Source organism: Cynoglossus semilaevis, chromosome 4, assembly GCF_000523025.1.
Source record: "Cynoglossus semilaevis isolate Cse_v1.0 chromosome 4, Cse_v1.0, whole genome shotgun sequence".
Classification (NCBI taxonomy): Eukaryota; Metazoa; Chordata; class Actinopteri; order Pleuronectiformes; family Cynoglossidae; genus Cynoglossus; species Cynoglossus semilaevis.
In genome coordinates this window covers 11,251,693-11,267,833 of record NC_024310.1, presented here as the reverse complement: position 1 = coordinate 11,267,833, position 16,141 = coordinate 11,251,693, and the positions used below count along the sequence as shown (strand labels likewise).

General features: G+C 40.8%; 2 protein-coding genes across 4 annotated transcripts in view; one reads left to right on the top strand and one right to left on the bottom strand.

Moving 5' to 3' along the window:
* rtn2a (reticulon 2a) overlaps positions 1-8,480 on the bottom strand; it is a 13,127-nt gene extending 4,647 nt beyond the window's left edge. The window contains exons 1-5 of one of the 3 annotated variants that reach the window (XM_008309108.3): positions 8,342-8,480; positions 6,330-6,633; positions 5,446-5,499; positions 4,157-4,750; positions 3,771-3,962 (exon numbers count right to left, since the gene is read on the bottom strand). In XM_008309108.3, the coding sequence (XP_008307330.1) occupies positions 3,771-3,962; positions 4,157-4,750; positions 5,446-5,499; positions 6,330-6,360 (871 nt within the window). In that variant the 5' untranslated portion in view covers positions 6,361-6,633; positions 8,342-8,480. Of the gene's footprint in view, positions 1-2,308; positions 2,493-3,770; positions 3,963-4,156; positions 4,751-5,445; positions 5,500-6,329; positions 6,634-8,341 lie in introns of those variants that run through there. The other 2 variants (XM_025054928.1, XM_025054929.1) reach the window with 2 other exon arrangements.
* ppm1na (protein phosphatase, Mg2+/Mn2+ dependent, 1Na (putative)) lies at positions 8,442-13,729 on the top strand. Its single transcript, XM_008309105.3, has 6 exons — positions 8,442-8,863; positions 9,646-10,217; positions 11,994-12,111; positions 12,214-12,328; positions 12,429-12,492; positions 12,736-13,729. Exons 1-6 carry the CDS (start codon positions 8,458-8,460, stop codon positions 12,766-12,768), a joined length of 1,308 nt encoding a protein of 435 aa, XP_008307327.1. The 5' UTR covers positions 8,442-8,457; the 3' UTR covers positions 12,769-13,729.
* The last annotated feature ends 2,412 nt before the right edge of the window (positions 13,730-16,141 follow it).

Here is a 16,141-nt window from a genome sequence, read left to right as displayed (position 1 = left end):
ATGAAGTAATTGTGCAGTAGTATAGATTTGAGCGGGTTTATGAAACGTGTGCACGCAGATGCGTGGCCCCGGTTCAGCCCTGTGAGGCCGAGTGGTGATGCAGTGCAGCTATTTGAGCTGGTCGCTCAGTGAAATGTTAATCCTGGGCTTTAAATAAATGGGAGGCTCTGTGAATAGACTGCATTTACAGCACCTGGTTTATATTTACTTTTACATTAAAGCCGCACTAACATAAAGCAGACAACCTTGTAGCACAACTAAGGTTATGGAGTTGTGAATTTATGGTAATTAACAGGGTTTTGGACTCTCGTAGTAGAAGCAGTATTTCTGTCTGTGTAGCAGTGACACCTCTTATGTAAAGTACTCTATATGGTGCTTCGACTGTTTGGACATGACTACAGTGTCAGGCAAATTTAGGTAGTCTATTGAGTGCTATTTGATCTGTAAATAAAACCCTGTAATATTTTTTTTAAAATGTACAAAACTTAGATATATTCAGTATCTTCCGGTTACTGCGTGTATGTAAAAAGTACAGATATGTCAAGTCATATGTTTTTTTAATGACAAAATTGTAGTATGATAATGAACACTCAGTAAAATTAGAGTTTCAAACCCCTGTAAAAAAACAACTATCAATTACTGGTTGATTATTTATTCTTACAAGAATCAATAGTGTGAATTCTGATTGAAGAAAAATGCAAAATCTCAAAATGGAAACTTTATTGAAACTCAAACTATTCTTGTGTTATAGGAACAACAGTAATGGTGACGCCAATGTGTGGCTGAAAAGGAGATTTTTAAAAAAAAAAAATTTGATCTTAAACCTGACTCTGAATTCAAATTTTAATGTTGTAAATTAGTTCAATTTAAATACATAAAATAATTTAAATTTTCTACGGGCTTCCCTTTAATCGAGTTTCAGAATCAGGAGGACAACATCCATACCTAAATGATGCCAGGCTGTATTATAAATATACAGGTGTAACTTTAGTAATAAGGCCAGCAACTTCCTGTTGAGCCAGAAACAGGAAGTTAGCATACTGTCAATTATGCAAAGAAAAAAAAACAAACAAGTGAAACCGAAAAGACTATCTTATTGACACTAAGGTAATATTTAAAAAAAATGTTTGTTTTTTTGCTAAGCCCCACCGTATGGAGACTAATGGGATGGCCAGGCCCACTCCAACTTCAAAACTCACTGAACTTTATTTCTGATTCAAAACTAGTGCTGTTTATTGAGTAAAATTGATGAGATAACATCTTTAACTATCTCAACAAAATGGCTGCAAAAATTCCCTGAGGGAAGAAACGTAAAACCTCAACCCGCTGAACCTTCAACCACATCCCAGTGGCCACTGCGGGCTTTTGCCTTGTCCTGCAGGTGTTAACCAATCAGAGTTAAGTTAGTTCGTTTTCATTTTCTACGGCCCTTTCTAAAAGCTTCGAGACCCTCCAAGGTTGTGCGACCCCCAGCTTCGGAACCACACAAACCTGTTTCTGACACATGACAAATGTAAATATTAAATTTAGTTTAGAGTTTCAGTGCCCTGCAGCCTGCGTGTTGTTGGGAGGCTGGACAGCATCCCATCTTCGATTACCATCAAATATTCCACTGTTGTGCATCAACATCAGGCTCCTGCACTGAAACAGATTTCATGTGCAGCTCGAATGTCTCGGATGTTGAATATTTGACAGACTCTGGGTCAGGTTGGTGCCAGAACTGGCTTCACGGTAACCATTGGCACGGAAACCACCATAACCACGAATAAAACGTAAATATATATTAACTATATATATTGTTAGTGACATGGAAACATTCCAAACAATCACAGAAGTATGCAGTGACCTCATCAGACTGAAGACAGTTGCTGCACCTTCATCCGAAGAAACAGAGCAAGTTTAATTCTAATATCAATACCATCTGATCTGATTTTTTTAAAAACAACAATAACGTGTGAATATATTACAGTATGACTTCTTAGCTTCTTTTAAAAGACTGGTGCTAATTTAAACCCCAGCTGACAGAGGCTCCTCCAGGCACTGCTTGATAAATCCACATGTAAAGTGAGACTTTTGTTCAGTTAAATGGTCAACTCACCAAAGAGTTAAATTAAGAACTAAATCCGTTTTGGTTTTTTTTTTTGCCACCCAACAATCGTCAAACCATCATAGATTCCCCAGTCCCAAACCAGAAGTGGTTTCCAGCTCTGCACACTCAGAACTGCTTTTCAACAAATACCTCAACATCATCTGCATACAGTTAGACTACACTCCAATCTCAGGTTGTTAGAAAAACTTGGTGACTCACCTTTACTGGCCATTTTGAATGTGGGTCCAACGTTTCCCCTTGACGCCCTCTGTCCCTGTCCCTGTCCCTGTCTCTGTCACACTCCTGCAGTGATCCCTGTCCCCTCGGCTGTTTTTGGCCACCCTCTGCTCATTCAGCAGTCCAAAGTCCTCACAGCCCAAAAATAATCTCCTTTGCACCGCCCTCCACTCTTTAAGAGTCAAATGGCTTCGACACAGAGACAGAGATGATTCACCGCGATAAAGGAATGTTAAAAACACTAGAAGTACAATTATATATATCCATTCTGAAGGATGGAACTAGGGCATATCTTTGTTGTTTCACCCAAATTATAACATGTGAAATATGAGAACTACGATCAGGTTTCTGTTATGTCATAAAGTCAAGCCTTTTGGTGCCTCGAGTACTGACAAGAACACAAGCTACGTATTCAGATCTTTGTGGCAATAAGCAAAGCATCAAATAAAAAAGATGAATTCAACTAAAAAATCTATTTAATTTAATTATTGTCCCTGTACACAGTACAAAGAGGTATCAAAGACAAAAACAGATTTGTGTGATTTACAGTATTTGACCTATTGACCTCAGCTAAAATAAGTGGTTCAAAATTATCTGCTAACATTTGTATTCACAGGCGGCATTTTTATGCAAAAATAATTCTCTACCCGACAAAACATTTGGTATATTAATTACTTTAATTAATTGTAATAATGTAAATTAAACCATGAAATTAAAACCAGTTTTAATGCCCTCTGAAAGATACACCCTGTCATCAGCCTAAACACACATTATTCATCTACAGAGGGTTGACTCCCTTCATTACCTCTATCTACACCCCCCTCACACACACACACACACACACACATCAACTAAAATAGGAGCCAGCGCCGCTCTGAGTGACTTGAAGAGACTTTATCTCTGTCTCACTCAACAAAGTCCATCAAACCTGTGTATAAACACACTCTCACACACAGCCAGACACACACACAGACACACACCACATTTAGCTCAACATTCCTGAATTTAAAAATAGAGAGGGGGGGGGGGGGGGGGAGACAGAGAGAGAGACCACCAGGACTTAACCAACAACTGATTGCAGCTTTTACAAAACACAAAATGATGAAAAAATTCAGTGTAGAGAAATGAATTTAAAAAACAGCTTAAAAAACGACCAGGTCAGGAAACGAAGGATTCTCCGCAGCAGGATGGGAGAAAAATCCCAGGTTAATCCTTTGTATGGGTTTATCTAAACAGGCCTCGGGACAGGGGTTGGTTTATCTGTCGGCCTGTGAGGCTGCTGAAATGTGATATTGTTTTTTATTCAAACTATTGATCCCAGAGCTGAGTGAGAGAGGATGGGTCTGAACGGCAACAAGATGGAGGCAAAGATGGAAGGAGAGAGGCGAGGTAAAGGGTGAAGAGAGTAAAAAGGAAAAAGAAAAACATGTTTAGTGTAATGTACCTGCTATTCCTGTGGAGACGTCTGACAGGTTAAGTGCTGAAAACCACTTATCGCTGTCCCGCTGTTCCTGAGACTTTGGGTGGAGGTCAGCCGATGAGGACGATGCTGAGACCGAGGGTCGCACAGATGTGAGCAGCGTGACAGAGATGGCTTCCCTGACAACTGGAGACTCTGGCTCTGAGGTCAGGGGAGCTGCCAGGAAGTAGAGAAAATGATATCAGCATCACAATGTTACTACCATGATGTCATCAGTGTAATACCTGCACTGTCATACAGTACCTGAAATAAATAGTTTAAGAATGTTTGTACTGCAATTAAAAATAAAATCCGTGTGTGTGTGAAAGTAAACCAAGACCCCGACTTTGAAAAAGTTCTGCAGCTCTCACCTTCCATCAGCTGCACTGATCTGGGCTCCTGAGCCGACAGGGATGGAGATGGAGGAGGGACCGTCTGGATCATCCAGTGCTCGGTCTCCTGTCTTTGGGTTGCTGCATCTCCACCCTGAGTGTCCGAGTCCAGACTTGGGGAAAAAGGCTGAACTGTAATAGTCTGCGTTTGACCGTCCTGGTCTTCATCAGTCCATCCAATGTCAGAAGCAGAAGTCCTCTCCTCCTCCTCCTCCTGCTCCTGCTCTCTCCTTTCTGTCCCTCCACTGTCCTCCTCCTGAATGAGGAAAGCCTGAGGATCCCAGTCCACGTCAGGAGAGTCCAACGGTGTTTCCAGGGTGTCTGCGTGGATCAGCAGAGTACGACCGGCCCGAGAGCCGCCTCTGCGACGGTCGCGCAGGTGACGAGAGGCCCCCACCGCCTCGGCCTCAGCGATGGCGAAGTAAGAGAAAGTCAGCTCGTAGGAATTCTGACGTGGAGTGCCCCAGATGGACGGAGACGAAGCCAGTGTCTCATCGTCATCTCCACCCTCATCGTCATCAGACCACTCCCTGGCTGTTTGCAGCTCGAACATCTCTGACTCCTCGTTTCCTCCTGAATGAACATAAAACAGAGACAAACAGTCCAGTGGTTGCAAAAATAATGTTGCCTGAATAATAAACGCTGTGTAGACAAAAAAACAGACATAAAATATTCCTTTAAAGGAAAGCTGTCAGGTAATATATATATATATATATCTTACTATATTTAGTATATAGTAACGAATATATCTCGTTATATATATATATATTAAAGTCAGTTTGTTGAATAGCCTAAAAACTAGCTTAAAAGTTTACTGTCACAAAAGTATTTGTAATGAAATATAGGGATCTTCTGGTTTACTGAAAATGTACTTTTTCTCACTGTGAAATATTGGCCTGTTTAGTTGAACACAATGCTGACATGCTCCCAGAAATTGAAGAAAGACAAACAAAAGACCTTCAACAGAGTTGTCAAATGTTAGGCCTGTCACTGAAGCATAGACGAGTGATGACAAATAGTTTTCAGTAAATAAGTAATTATTTTGCCTAGTTTTCCACGGTGCAGCTGACAATCTCTCACGGCACGTTAATGTGCTGCAGCACAACAGTTGGAAATCACTGGTTTAACCAATGGACAATTATAGTTAAATTGAGTTTGGTTAATGAAGAGCAGTACTCAATAATGCTCTTCTTTGACCTTATAATCTAGTCAGAAATACCTATCTGAATGCTAACATTTTTTTTTTTTATGTGAATAGTGTTTCGTACCATCAGTGCAGGGAGGTGTTGAGTCTGGAGTGGAAGCCACAGAGCCATATTCCTCTGGAAGAAAACAGTCAACATTTACATGATCCTTTTAAACAATGGAGATACACAGATAAACAACTTTCTTATTCTTAATATCGTGCTAAAATTGACATGTTACAAAAACATTCAATAACACTAAAGATTCTGCTAAAGGAATTGTATGGTATGATACTATAAACTTATTAAACAGTCTAAAGTATAAGTAGGTAATTGTTTTTAATTTAGCATTTATTAAGTTTAAAAAAATTGCGAAACACTAACTCACATGTTAAAATAAATTATTTTACTGAGAGGTAGAAAATATTAAATACATGAAAAGTGATGATATTACGCATAAATAAATGACATCAGTTATACTCTACTGCCCTATAGCATCATGGGAATCTGTCCAGTTAGCGATGTGTAGGTCAGTGATAACCTGGCAGCAGCGAAGGCCTTCATTACATTAGTGAGCACAGAGCGATACATCAAAACACAGAGAGCTACGGCTCAAATGCAGCACGTCCGTCTGCTGCATAACACCATAAAGGTAAACACGGGGCAGGCTGTAACGACACACGGTGGACGTTGAGGGAGCATGAGCTACGTACACAGTTAAAAAGCAAAATACAACAGCTGCACTCGGACTGATATAACCTTGTGGCACACACAGCCACACAAAGATCAGCGACTGAACCAGAGACAGTCAGATCCGCTCGGGCTCTGCACCCGTCCTCTCAGCTGTGTGTTTAGAAGAAGCCAGCAGGAGGACAGAGACGAGCTAACGTGATGATGATAGTTAGCAAGAGAAGACCCAGACACACACACACCACCGAGCATAGGCAGAAGTAAAAAACCAGACTCACGGCAGTGGGAGAATCCTAAAACCTGGCCCATGCTCCATCAAGGCATCTCTGGGCCCATCCAGTCTGGAAGCCCCCCCTCCCAGTCCCTGTTACGGATGCCGGCAATCACACCCTGTAGCTCTACATCCTCCCTCCCTCCTCTTCTCTCAGCGTCTTGGTCATCTGGTGTGCAGCTTCCGCTCTGTCACTCAGCAGTCCCGCCCTGCCTCCTTACAGCATCCTCCTCCGTCCCTCCTATTCCTCCTCCTCCTCCCTCCTCAGGGTCTCTAGTATTGTTATGACTGCAGCTGTGGCACCACTACAGCTAAAGGAGGGAGAGGGAGAGAGAGGGTGAGAGACATGAGTGTGTGTGACAGCGACCGGCTGATCAGTCGTCCGGATCTCTGAATTCATCTTTGTTCAGCTCCATCTCCATCATCATGTGACTTCAACTGGATGCTGCAAAAGCAGGCTGCAAGTAATGCAGTCAGTGATTAATAATGTATGATGAGAGCACACGCAACACACACACACACACACGTGATCGATTTTTAGAAGAACGGGTTGAGTAATGATTGATAGTCAGAATGGTTATAATATTAATTACAGTACTAGTATTACATACCAGTATACGAACATCTTGGATTACTGTAGTATAAGTCGTTTTTTTTTTGTTGTTGTTAGTGTTGTTGTTCTCTAAATATTTATTTCTAGGCCAGGTCTTATTTAAAGAAATCTCACCTATGAACACAGCTCATCTCTAGGTAAACATTAAACATTGTTTTTTTTCATTATGTCACACATGGACGGTTAGCTGGTATTATATGAATTAATTTAAAAAAAAGTTCTTTCATTTATATTAAGTTCTTTTTTTTATTTAACTAAAACAACTTCTCCAAAACTCCATCCATCAGCTGATCAACCTCTAAAGTATCACTTTCACAAGTTTTTTCTCTGAACACAAAGCTGCATAAAGCATTTTGCATCAAGAACGTCCTGCAATGACGCACTGTCCGTGTCATCCTTTCCTCCCGAGTGCAGTCTTTAGGGACAAATGAGGGCAAATAAAAAGGCTCAAATTATGTCAGAAGGCACTAACTGGCTTAACCTCACTTTTGGCTGGTTGTAAACTAAGTAAACACACACACACAAACACACAGACCTTAGTATAGACTAATCTCAGCGATGTCTGCCTTTAAAGCAGGTCAGTGGCTCCAAATATACTGCAGTTAACAGGATGAGGACGGAAATGTCGTGTGGGAGCAGAAGTCCACTAAAGGCAAGGACCAATTTGAGTGGGTGGGTCAACACGGGGGATGACTTTAACAACACAGATCTACCAAGATGAACTCTTATAGATATTTAACTTAGTGCAATGCAAGGCCATTCAGACATATTTTCTCTCTCTTTCCATCTCAGTTAATATTTGTAATGTATTGTCATCAGCCAACAATAGATACTCGTAAAATATCAGTCTTTTTCTAAACCAGTTCACCACTAGATGGTGCTAAATCTGACACAGAATGACCAATTCTATTGCAATACACAAGTGCCTTGACCTCATTTTGAGTTTTTCTGAGGCAAATTCAACGTCAATAAATAAAACATAATTATTATATCATACATATTATAATTATATTATGTATAACTATGCATCTGTTTATATTGTGTTGTATATATATATATATAGACTGTAGTCTGACATGGGTGCATGCAGACATGGGTCACCTGGGAGACTAAGAGCCAGGTGATTATCTGAAGGAGTCAGTGGGTGGGAGCTGAGCAGAGAGGGATAAATCACCAAGAATAGACTGGCCAATGGGAGAACAGGACACATATAGAAGGGTTACAGCAGAAAGGGAGAGAGACCCGTTAACGCGGGCATACAGTAGAAGGAGAGACATCATTGTTAAAACTGAAAGAAGGGGTTTTTCAAGTAAATGAAAATAATGTTTCTTATTATTTAAAACTGGTTAATTTTTTTTCTTAATACTGTGATCAATTTTTTTTTTTTTACTTCCTGTTTGAAGTACCTGCAGCTGCTGAACTGGACCTGCTGAGGAAATCACAGGGCCGTCAGAAGGTCACCAGGAAAAGACGAGCCGCCGTCAGGTCGAGCAGGAAGCTCGAGCGCAGACTCCGCAGGGTGATGAGGACGGCCAGGAGGGCCAGCAACGTGGAGGTGCCCTCCTTCCTCCGAAACCTGGTCAAAGAGACGGAGAAGATGGTCACATTCTTCTTCAAGGGAGGCTCCAAGGAGGCAGGATCTGTAGAGGAGGACATTTTTGATGAGGACGACATGATGCCCAGCCCGTACCTGGACCGTCCCATCCTGGAGAAGTACATTTCAGAGGGAGGATCTCCACTGGGAGTGAACTACGCCACAGCCAGCATGCAGGGCTGGAGGGCTCAGATGGAGGATGCCCACACCTGCATGCCTCAGCTGAGGGGAGAGCTGGCAGAGTGGGGGTACTTTGCTGTTTTTGACGGACATGCTGGGACTACAGTTGCACAGTACTGCTCCAGAAATCTGCTGGAACACATCCTAGCCACAGGTACACACATTATATGTATAGTTCATCATTTTGTGTAAACAGTTTATACTTGAAAGTCACAAAAAAAACAATTCACGTCAATGAAGTTGGACTTCAGCAGCGACTGCCAAAAAGTGTGGTTCCATTAACCTAGCCCTATGGAAGACAGTTTACATGAAAACAAACTGGAGCATTTTCTCCTCTGGTTCATGTCAGCACTGCACCAATCGTAGCCCCTCCCCAAAATGTTCTGATTGGTTTAGACAAGGTATGGCACTAGTCCTAGGCCAGCACTGATCAACACCCCATTTAATAATTAGTGACCAATAGAGTATCTGCATACCAAGCCAGTAATCAGGTGACTTATCAAAATAGTTATTATTAAAAAATTTGGTTAATTAACTACCTAAAAACTGACTAATAAGAACGACATAAAGAAAATATGAGTTGTCCCTGTGCCAGCATGGAATGCAAATTTGTAAAACTTTTATCCGTAGTTCATGGTATAGAGATCAAAAGATCATTTTGTTTTTCAAAAGGACGTTGGTTTGAATCCCAGCCCAGCGGGTGTGGTCTGCTGAGCAAGCAACCTCTCCCCCATTCCCACAAATAAAGCCTCTTCTTCCTCATAATATTGACAAATACAATTCCTCTTCACTTCAATTAAGAAGTAATAATTCACAATGTCAACCGTAACTGGCTAGAGCGCCCCCCATAGGGCCTTTAACACCAACGAGCAGCCTGAACAAATACTATATAGTTTTAAATATTGGTGAAAACTGAAGTTGATTAATTTTCCACAGGTGGAATTAGGGCGAGTGAAGAGCCCGAGCAGGTGAAGGAGGGCATCCACACGGGCTTCCTGGACATCGACCGCCACATGCACAAACTGGCTCGACAGGAGAACTGGGACAGGAGTGGCTCCACGGCAGCGGCCGTCATGATTTCCCCACGGTACATTTACTTCATCAACTGCGGAGACTCACGCACCCTACTGTGTCGCGACGGACAGGTGGTCTTCTACACGGAGGACCACAAGCCCATCAACCCGAGAGAAAAGGAGCGCATACAGAACGCCGGCGGCTCTGTGACCCTGCAGAGGGTCAACGGCTCGCTGGCCGTTTCCAGGGCGCTGGGGGACTTTGATTTCAAGGAGGTGGACTGGAGGCCGCAGACGGAGCAGCTGGTGTCTCCAGAGCCGGAGGTGTATGAGATGGAGAGGACGCCTCAAGACGAGTTCCTCATCCTGGCCTGTGATGGAGTGTGGGACGCGGTTAGCAACGAGGAGCTGTGCGCATTTGTGCGCAACCGTCTGGAGGTGTGTGATGACCTGAGGGAGATCTGCTGTCAGGTCATCGACCTCTGCCTCTACAAGGTGAGACGACAGGACACAAATGTCAACGTCAAATCAGAAAAACCTGTCTACACAGAGGGAGCTCTCCACAGGTTCACAAGGTGTGAATAACACTACCTGTTATAGTGTAGTTTGATACATCATCAGCTGTCAGTGGGAAGGCCCACGTACATTATTATTAGAGTAACACCCGTTATAAAAGTACATAACACCAACCATTAAAAGTACTAATCGTACATGATACCTTAAAAATGGGTTGGCTGTGGCGCGGCGGTAGGATTTCTGCCTCCGATGCAGTATTTCTGTGTTTCTGACACACATTCTGCCTGAGGAGCCCTTCCTTCACAGAACACATAATTTATTTAGGAAGAATACGTAAAGTAAAAATTCACAAACAGACAAATTCCTGCACTTTCTGCTTTTAGTATTGCATACAAATACATTTCAGAATTTTAACACAGAAGATCTGTGTATATTGCAGTACAAAATATGCATGTGTCCCTGAATCAATTGCGAACTACACCCTCAAATAAATCCACCAATCACGTGGCTGTATTGTTTGGTGCAGCAGCATCTAGATACAGTCTCAGGTCAGTTTCCAAACTCAGAACCTGGTTCTTATCCAGCTGACTGAGACGGAGACGTTACAGCAGGTGGATTTATGAATGGCAGCTTTTATACCAAGAACAAAGACCAGTCCAGGCTTTGAGTCTTTGTGACGCAGTTACACAACAAGACCTCTCCCGTCTCCTTAATGCTTGTTAGGGGCTGAGGCTCTATAAATAGCGGGGACACCGGAGAGCAGAGAGGTGAGGCTACTCATGGCTGGGATTAGGACTGAATGTGAACTCAACACACACACGCACGCACAGGCTCAGTGGCGTCACACTTGCTGCGATGAAAGGCTATTTATTTCATCTGAAACACCTGAAGTTTACCTGCTGTAAGACTCCGTGTTCCTGTCAGTGATAAGCCTCTCTATTTGCATCGCTGATGTACCAGATATTTCATTCTCTGGGATACACAGATTTGTCACAAGAGATTTTTACAGGTTTTTACACCTCCTGAAACATATCTCCGCCAGACACATCTCAACTAGTGGTCAATCACCGACAGCCTTCTGATATAACAACATGGCTGCCTGCCTTAGTATTGTGCAGATCATTACTATTCTATTCCACTGTGAACCCCCCCCCCATGCCCAATTAGTTTGCCCATTTTTTTGCTAATTAGATTGCTAATTTTTGTTTTAATTTAAAATATCCTGGCTAGCTTTAAAACAGGCACTCCAAATTCCTGGTTCAGGGGGCCATTTGGGCCACAAACAACACAAATCTGGCCCGGGACTGGATGTCTAAATTAAATTTTGTCCTTTTTAAGTTATTTTTAAAATTATTTGCAATAATAAGAATGCTTTTTTTGTATTGAATATCAAACACTGACGCGTCCCTCCAATTAATTGTCAAGAGGAAGTGCAAAGGAACATAATAGTATTTACATCTTGTGACTCCTTAAAAATGACTAATATAATATTTTAATATTTGATATTAAATATTATTAATATTGTATTATTATTATTGAACTGAAATTGAGCTTCTTTAAGTTTCAGAAACGATATAGAAAATATTTTAAATATAGTTGAATTAAATGAGCTGTTCGTTGCCTGTCAGATCACCGGAAAAGATATAAAAAACAAAAATCGTGACATGACAAATATCATGACAAATCATGACAAATAACACATTTCTTGTCAAAACATGTAGCACATGTTTTCTTGTACTATGTTTCCCCCCTCAGGGTAGCTTGGACAACATCAGCATCATTATTATCTGTTTCCCTGGCGCCCCCCAGCTGTCACAAGAGGCCCTGCAGCAGGAGGCAGCACTGGAGAGGCAGATTGATATTAAAGTGGAAGGTGATTCAACACTTATCACTACAACAATGAAATGAGATCCTAAAACTGATTAAAACAATTCTACATTAATAATGTTTTTTGTATACACATATCTAATGACAGAAATTATCCAGATGATGAGATACAAAGACGAGGAGCCGGACCTTCTGTATGTCATCAAATGTCTTGCTGCAGAAGGCATGCCCGGACTTCCACCAGGAGGGGGCATCACAAGCAAGTGAGTATGAAACATGTATCTTCTTATTTAGGTTTTAACGGAAATTGTATATATATTTTTTTAAATGTAATAAAAAAACCAACTAAATCTATATTTACAGACGAGACTGTATCATAGCGTCATACCAGAAACACGTCCTGACTCCTAGACCTCAGGAGCCTATGGTAAGACACACACAGTACTTACTTAGTATTATTTAATATCTGATGGACTAAAAGGTTCAGGCCTTGTCCTGTGTGTCCTGTGGAACTGTTGGAAATGCACCAATGAATGTAGGCCAAAAAATGTGGAGATTAAAACTCTCTGAGATTATTAGTTATTTTATTTATTTAAGATATAAATCTGGCTACAAAGTCACTTTTTGATGACGGCAAGTTTTACGGTCTCTTTTTTCCTATCTTTTTTAGGTCATTGAAGAATTGATGACCGACTTTACCTGAAGCCATTTCATCATCAAGATCTGCTACATTTGTTCTATAGCATTTACTTGGACTTTTCGGTTTGTGGTCATTTAAATTAAATCAAACCCTTAAAAAAACTGATCTGATTTATTTAGTGTACAAATGTCACATCAATAAAAGATAAGATAAAAATAATACTTAGACAGATGGATAGATTATTAATTATTACTAATTATTAATCTATAAATTCTGTAAGACAGAATGTTCAGAAAATGTTGCAGTTAAACACATGTTACTGTGCAAGATTATTCCACCCACTGCAATGAAATCGAGTTGAAGAGTTTTCTTGACACGTGGACTACGTGCGTATCCATGTCTTTTCGTGGAACACAGTATCTCACAGTGTGAGTAAATACTTTACACAGTACTGCCAAGGAGCAGAGGTGAAATGGACTATAATCACATGTTCAAAGTATAATTATAGAACACGGAAGGGGGAAGGAGGCGTGGCACAGAGACACACAATAGTAAAAATGAAGCAGGACTGGGAGGAGATGATAGAGGGGCAGGGGCATTGCAGGGGGTGAAAGGAATTTCTTCCATGAATTAGCACACACGCCTCAAACACACTGCTCTTTATGTCACTGTAGAGCAGGGGTGTCAAACTCATTTTCACCGGGGGCCACATCAGCAGTACAGTTCCTCTTAGGTCACCTATTATTTATTCATTATACAAATATTGGTCATTGCTGTGTAATAATAATAAAAAATTCTTAGGTCAAGCAACTCTGCTGCATGGACTTTACTGAATATTTTCTAAGTTCCTGCGGACCACACAAAATGGCTTGGCGGGCCGCATTTGGCCCCCAGGCCTTGAGTTTGACACGTATGCTGTAGAGGGAACGTGTGATGTGCTGCATCAGCATGTGATTTAAATCTCAACAAACAGCAAAAGGAAAAGTGGTTAGTTCGTTTGCCTTACAGCAGGAAGATCAGTGATTTAAACCCTGTATATGTATATATATATATATACATACATACATATACTGTATATATATACACATCCATGCATATATATATGTATATATAGTGTGTAGTAGTGACCAAGCACCGTAAGGATTAAATCATACTGTATATATCGTGCCAAACATCTACATGCATTAATCAGTACCCTAACACGTAATGTATGTATTAGGTATATTCAGTTTAAATGAATAAATATATAAGATTTTCAATTTAGGTTTACCCAGGTCAAGTGAATAGAAGCAAGCCAAAAAAAGTGTGGACATCCCTGGATTACTTTAATGTGACCAAATAAGTGTGCAAATGTTTGGTCTCCTTGCTTGATGACTGCAAATATCTTGCAGCACATTTTAAAAAAAAATTGCTGCTACAATTTCCAGAAAAGCTAGTACTCTCTATGATTACATATAAAGAATAAATTTTAGGACTAAAATTTGACTCATGTTTGCAAATAAAAAAAAAAGTTCTATTGTCCTTTCTAATACTTCTAAGGGTCAAAGGTCAGACACTTTTAATAGCGGTTTCTGACCTTAACTCATTCTTGTTTGCCAAGAACAAACCTTGAAAAACTTGATGGACTTTCCTCTTAGACCCAGTGTTGATGAATAAACATTGTTAAACCTGTTTGTCAGCATGACATCAACTACTAAAATTACTCATAATAAACAAAGAAAATAAAAACCTTATATTTTCCCTTTTTACTGTTAAGATAAGTCAATCACAAATTTTGCATATACTGTATATACTCACTTTTTTCTGCGCTGTGTAATTATTTTTTAATTCACGATAAAGTCGATTCTGATGTCTCAGCCTGAATTCAAAACCTCATCTATGTCGAGACTGTCAATGAAATCAGTTTGAGGCCCCCTGTGCCACACGGGGGTCTTGGGCCGAGTCTCCTAGTCAGTCATAAATATGCAGAATGTGTTGTGAAGGTGTGGTGAGGCCCGGGACCATCAGTATTAACTGAACGAGAGCAGCTCTTTTTGGACAGTGTCTTTCTCTCCTTCCAATTGTGCCGAGTCAGACACACTAAAATCCTCGACAGACACCAGCTGAGACCTTAGGGAAAGTTTGTGCTCAACGTTTACTGGAAGAAGAAGAAAAAGAAGAAGACGACAAAAAAGGACAAAGGGGAAGACAAAAAAGAGTAAGTGTGACTCTGGATTGAAGGTTATCTACAGATCCGTGAATATTAGTTATTAATAAAGTTTTTCTGGCTAGTTCCAGGCTAAGGTGATTTATATTAAATCTATATTTTTCACCTGGAGTGAGATATTTTTTAAAGAATACACTCCTAAAACAACAACAATAATCACAAGCTGAAATAAACGCACATTTTCACAGGCCAAAATTAGGTTTTAAAACTTCAGAATTGGTTGGATTTAGAATGCTGTGCGAAATATTATAAATAAAATGTACAAGAATTAAACGTAACTTTCAAAGATAATTTGGCACATTTGATGTCTGCCGCCATCTAGTGGCATCAACAGAAATTGCAGTCGATTAATTGTAAAGCACGAAACGCCATCAATCTTTGGCCCAGAGGCAATGTCTCTGTCTCCATGGTTCACCTCCTGGGCGCCTACCCGTGGGCTCACCACCCACAGGAAGCTGCCCGAGGGGCTGGTTTGGTGCAGGGTCAGGGAGACTGCTGCCCCTGATAACGGATAAGCTGGAACCTCTGCAGACCTTTGTTGAAGACCTCTGCCATAGAAATAACCGTAAAGACCTATTAATGGTCACAAGTGTTTGACTCTAATGAACCAACAAGTGGAGTCTGAGACCATGCTGAAAGCCTTTTAAAATAACTGCACTTGTAGAAATATCTGTGGGATCAGCCGATTGCACTCATTGAATTGATCGACGCAGAAACAATTCAAGCGGAAAAGTGTTTTGCAGACAGGAAACTCACTGAAGTGAATGTCATTATTTGTGGTCCGCAGAGCAACAGACAAGTGATACAATTACAGCAATAATTACTCAATTAGACGGAAAGTGAACATGTACTTATGTCCAGGATATGACATGTGGTTTTATGTTATTGTCCTGCCCAGCATCTGCCTATTAAGTGATGCTAATGTAATCATCCTGTTAGCAGCACGGTGCTGTGAGGACACAGTATCAGTCACAAACAATGGCTGTTGGGAATGGGTGGCTAACAGTACAGTAGGTGTAGGTCATTAGCGTGTTAGCCCGGGCTAGTTAGCGTCAAACCACATCAAAAACAACTTAACGGACTTGTACTTTTCTCTCATATTCTATCCATTCTAATCCTAAACTTAATGACAGACAACTACACTCTTGTGTAGTGTGTTTTCAATTGTGTTTCAAGTGTTTCTAACTACCCTCACGTATTTAAAAAAAAAAAAAAAACAGCGTTGAAATA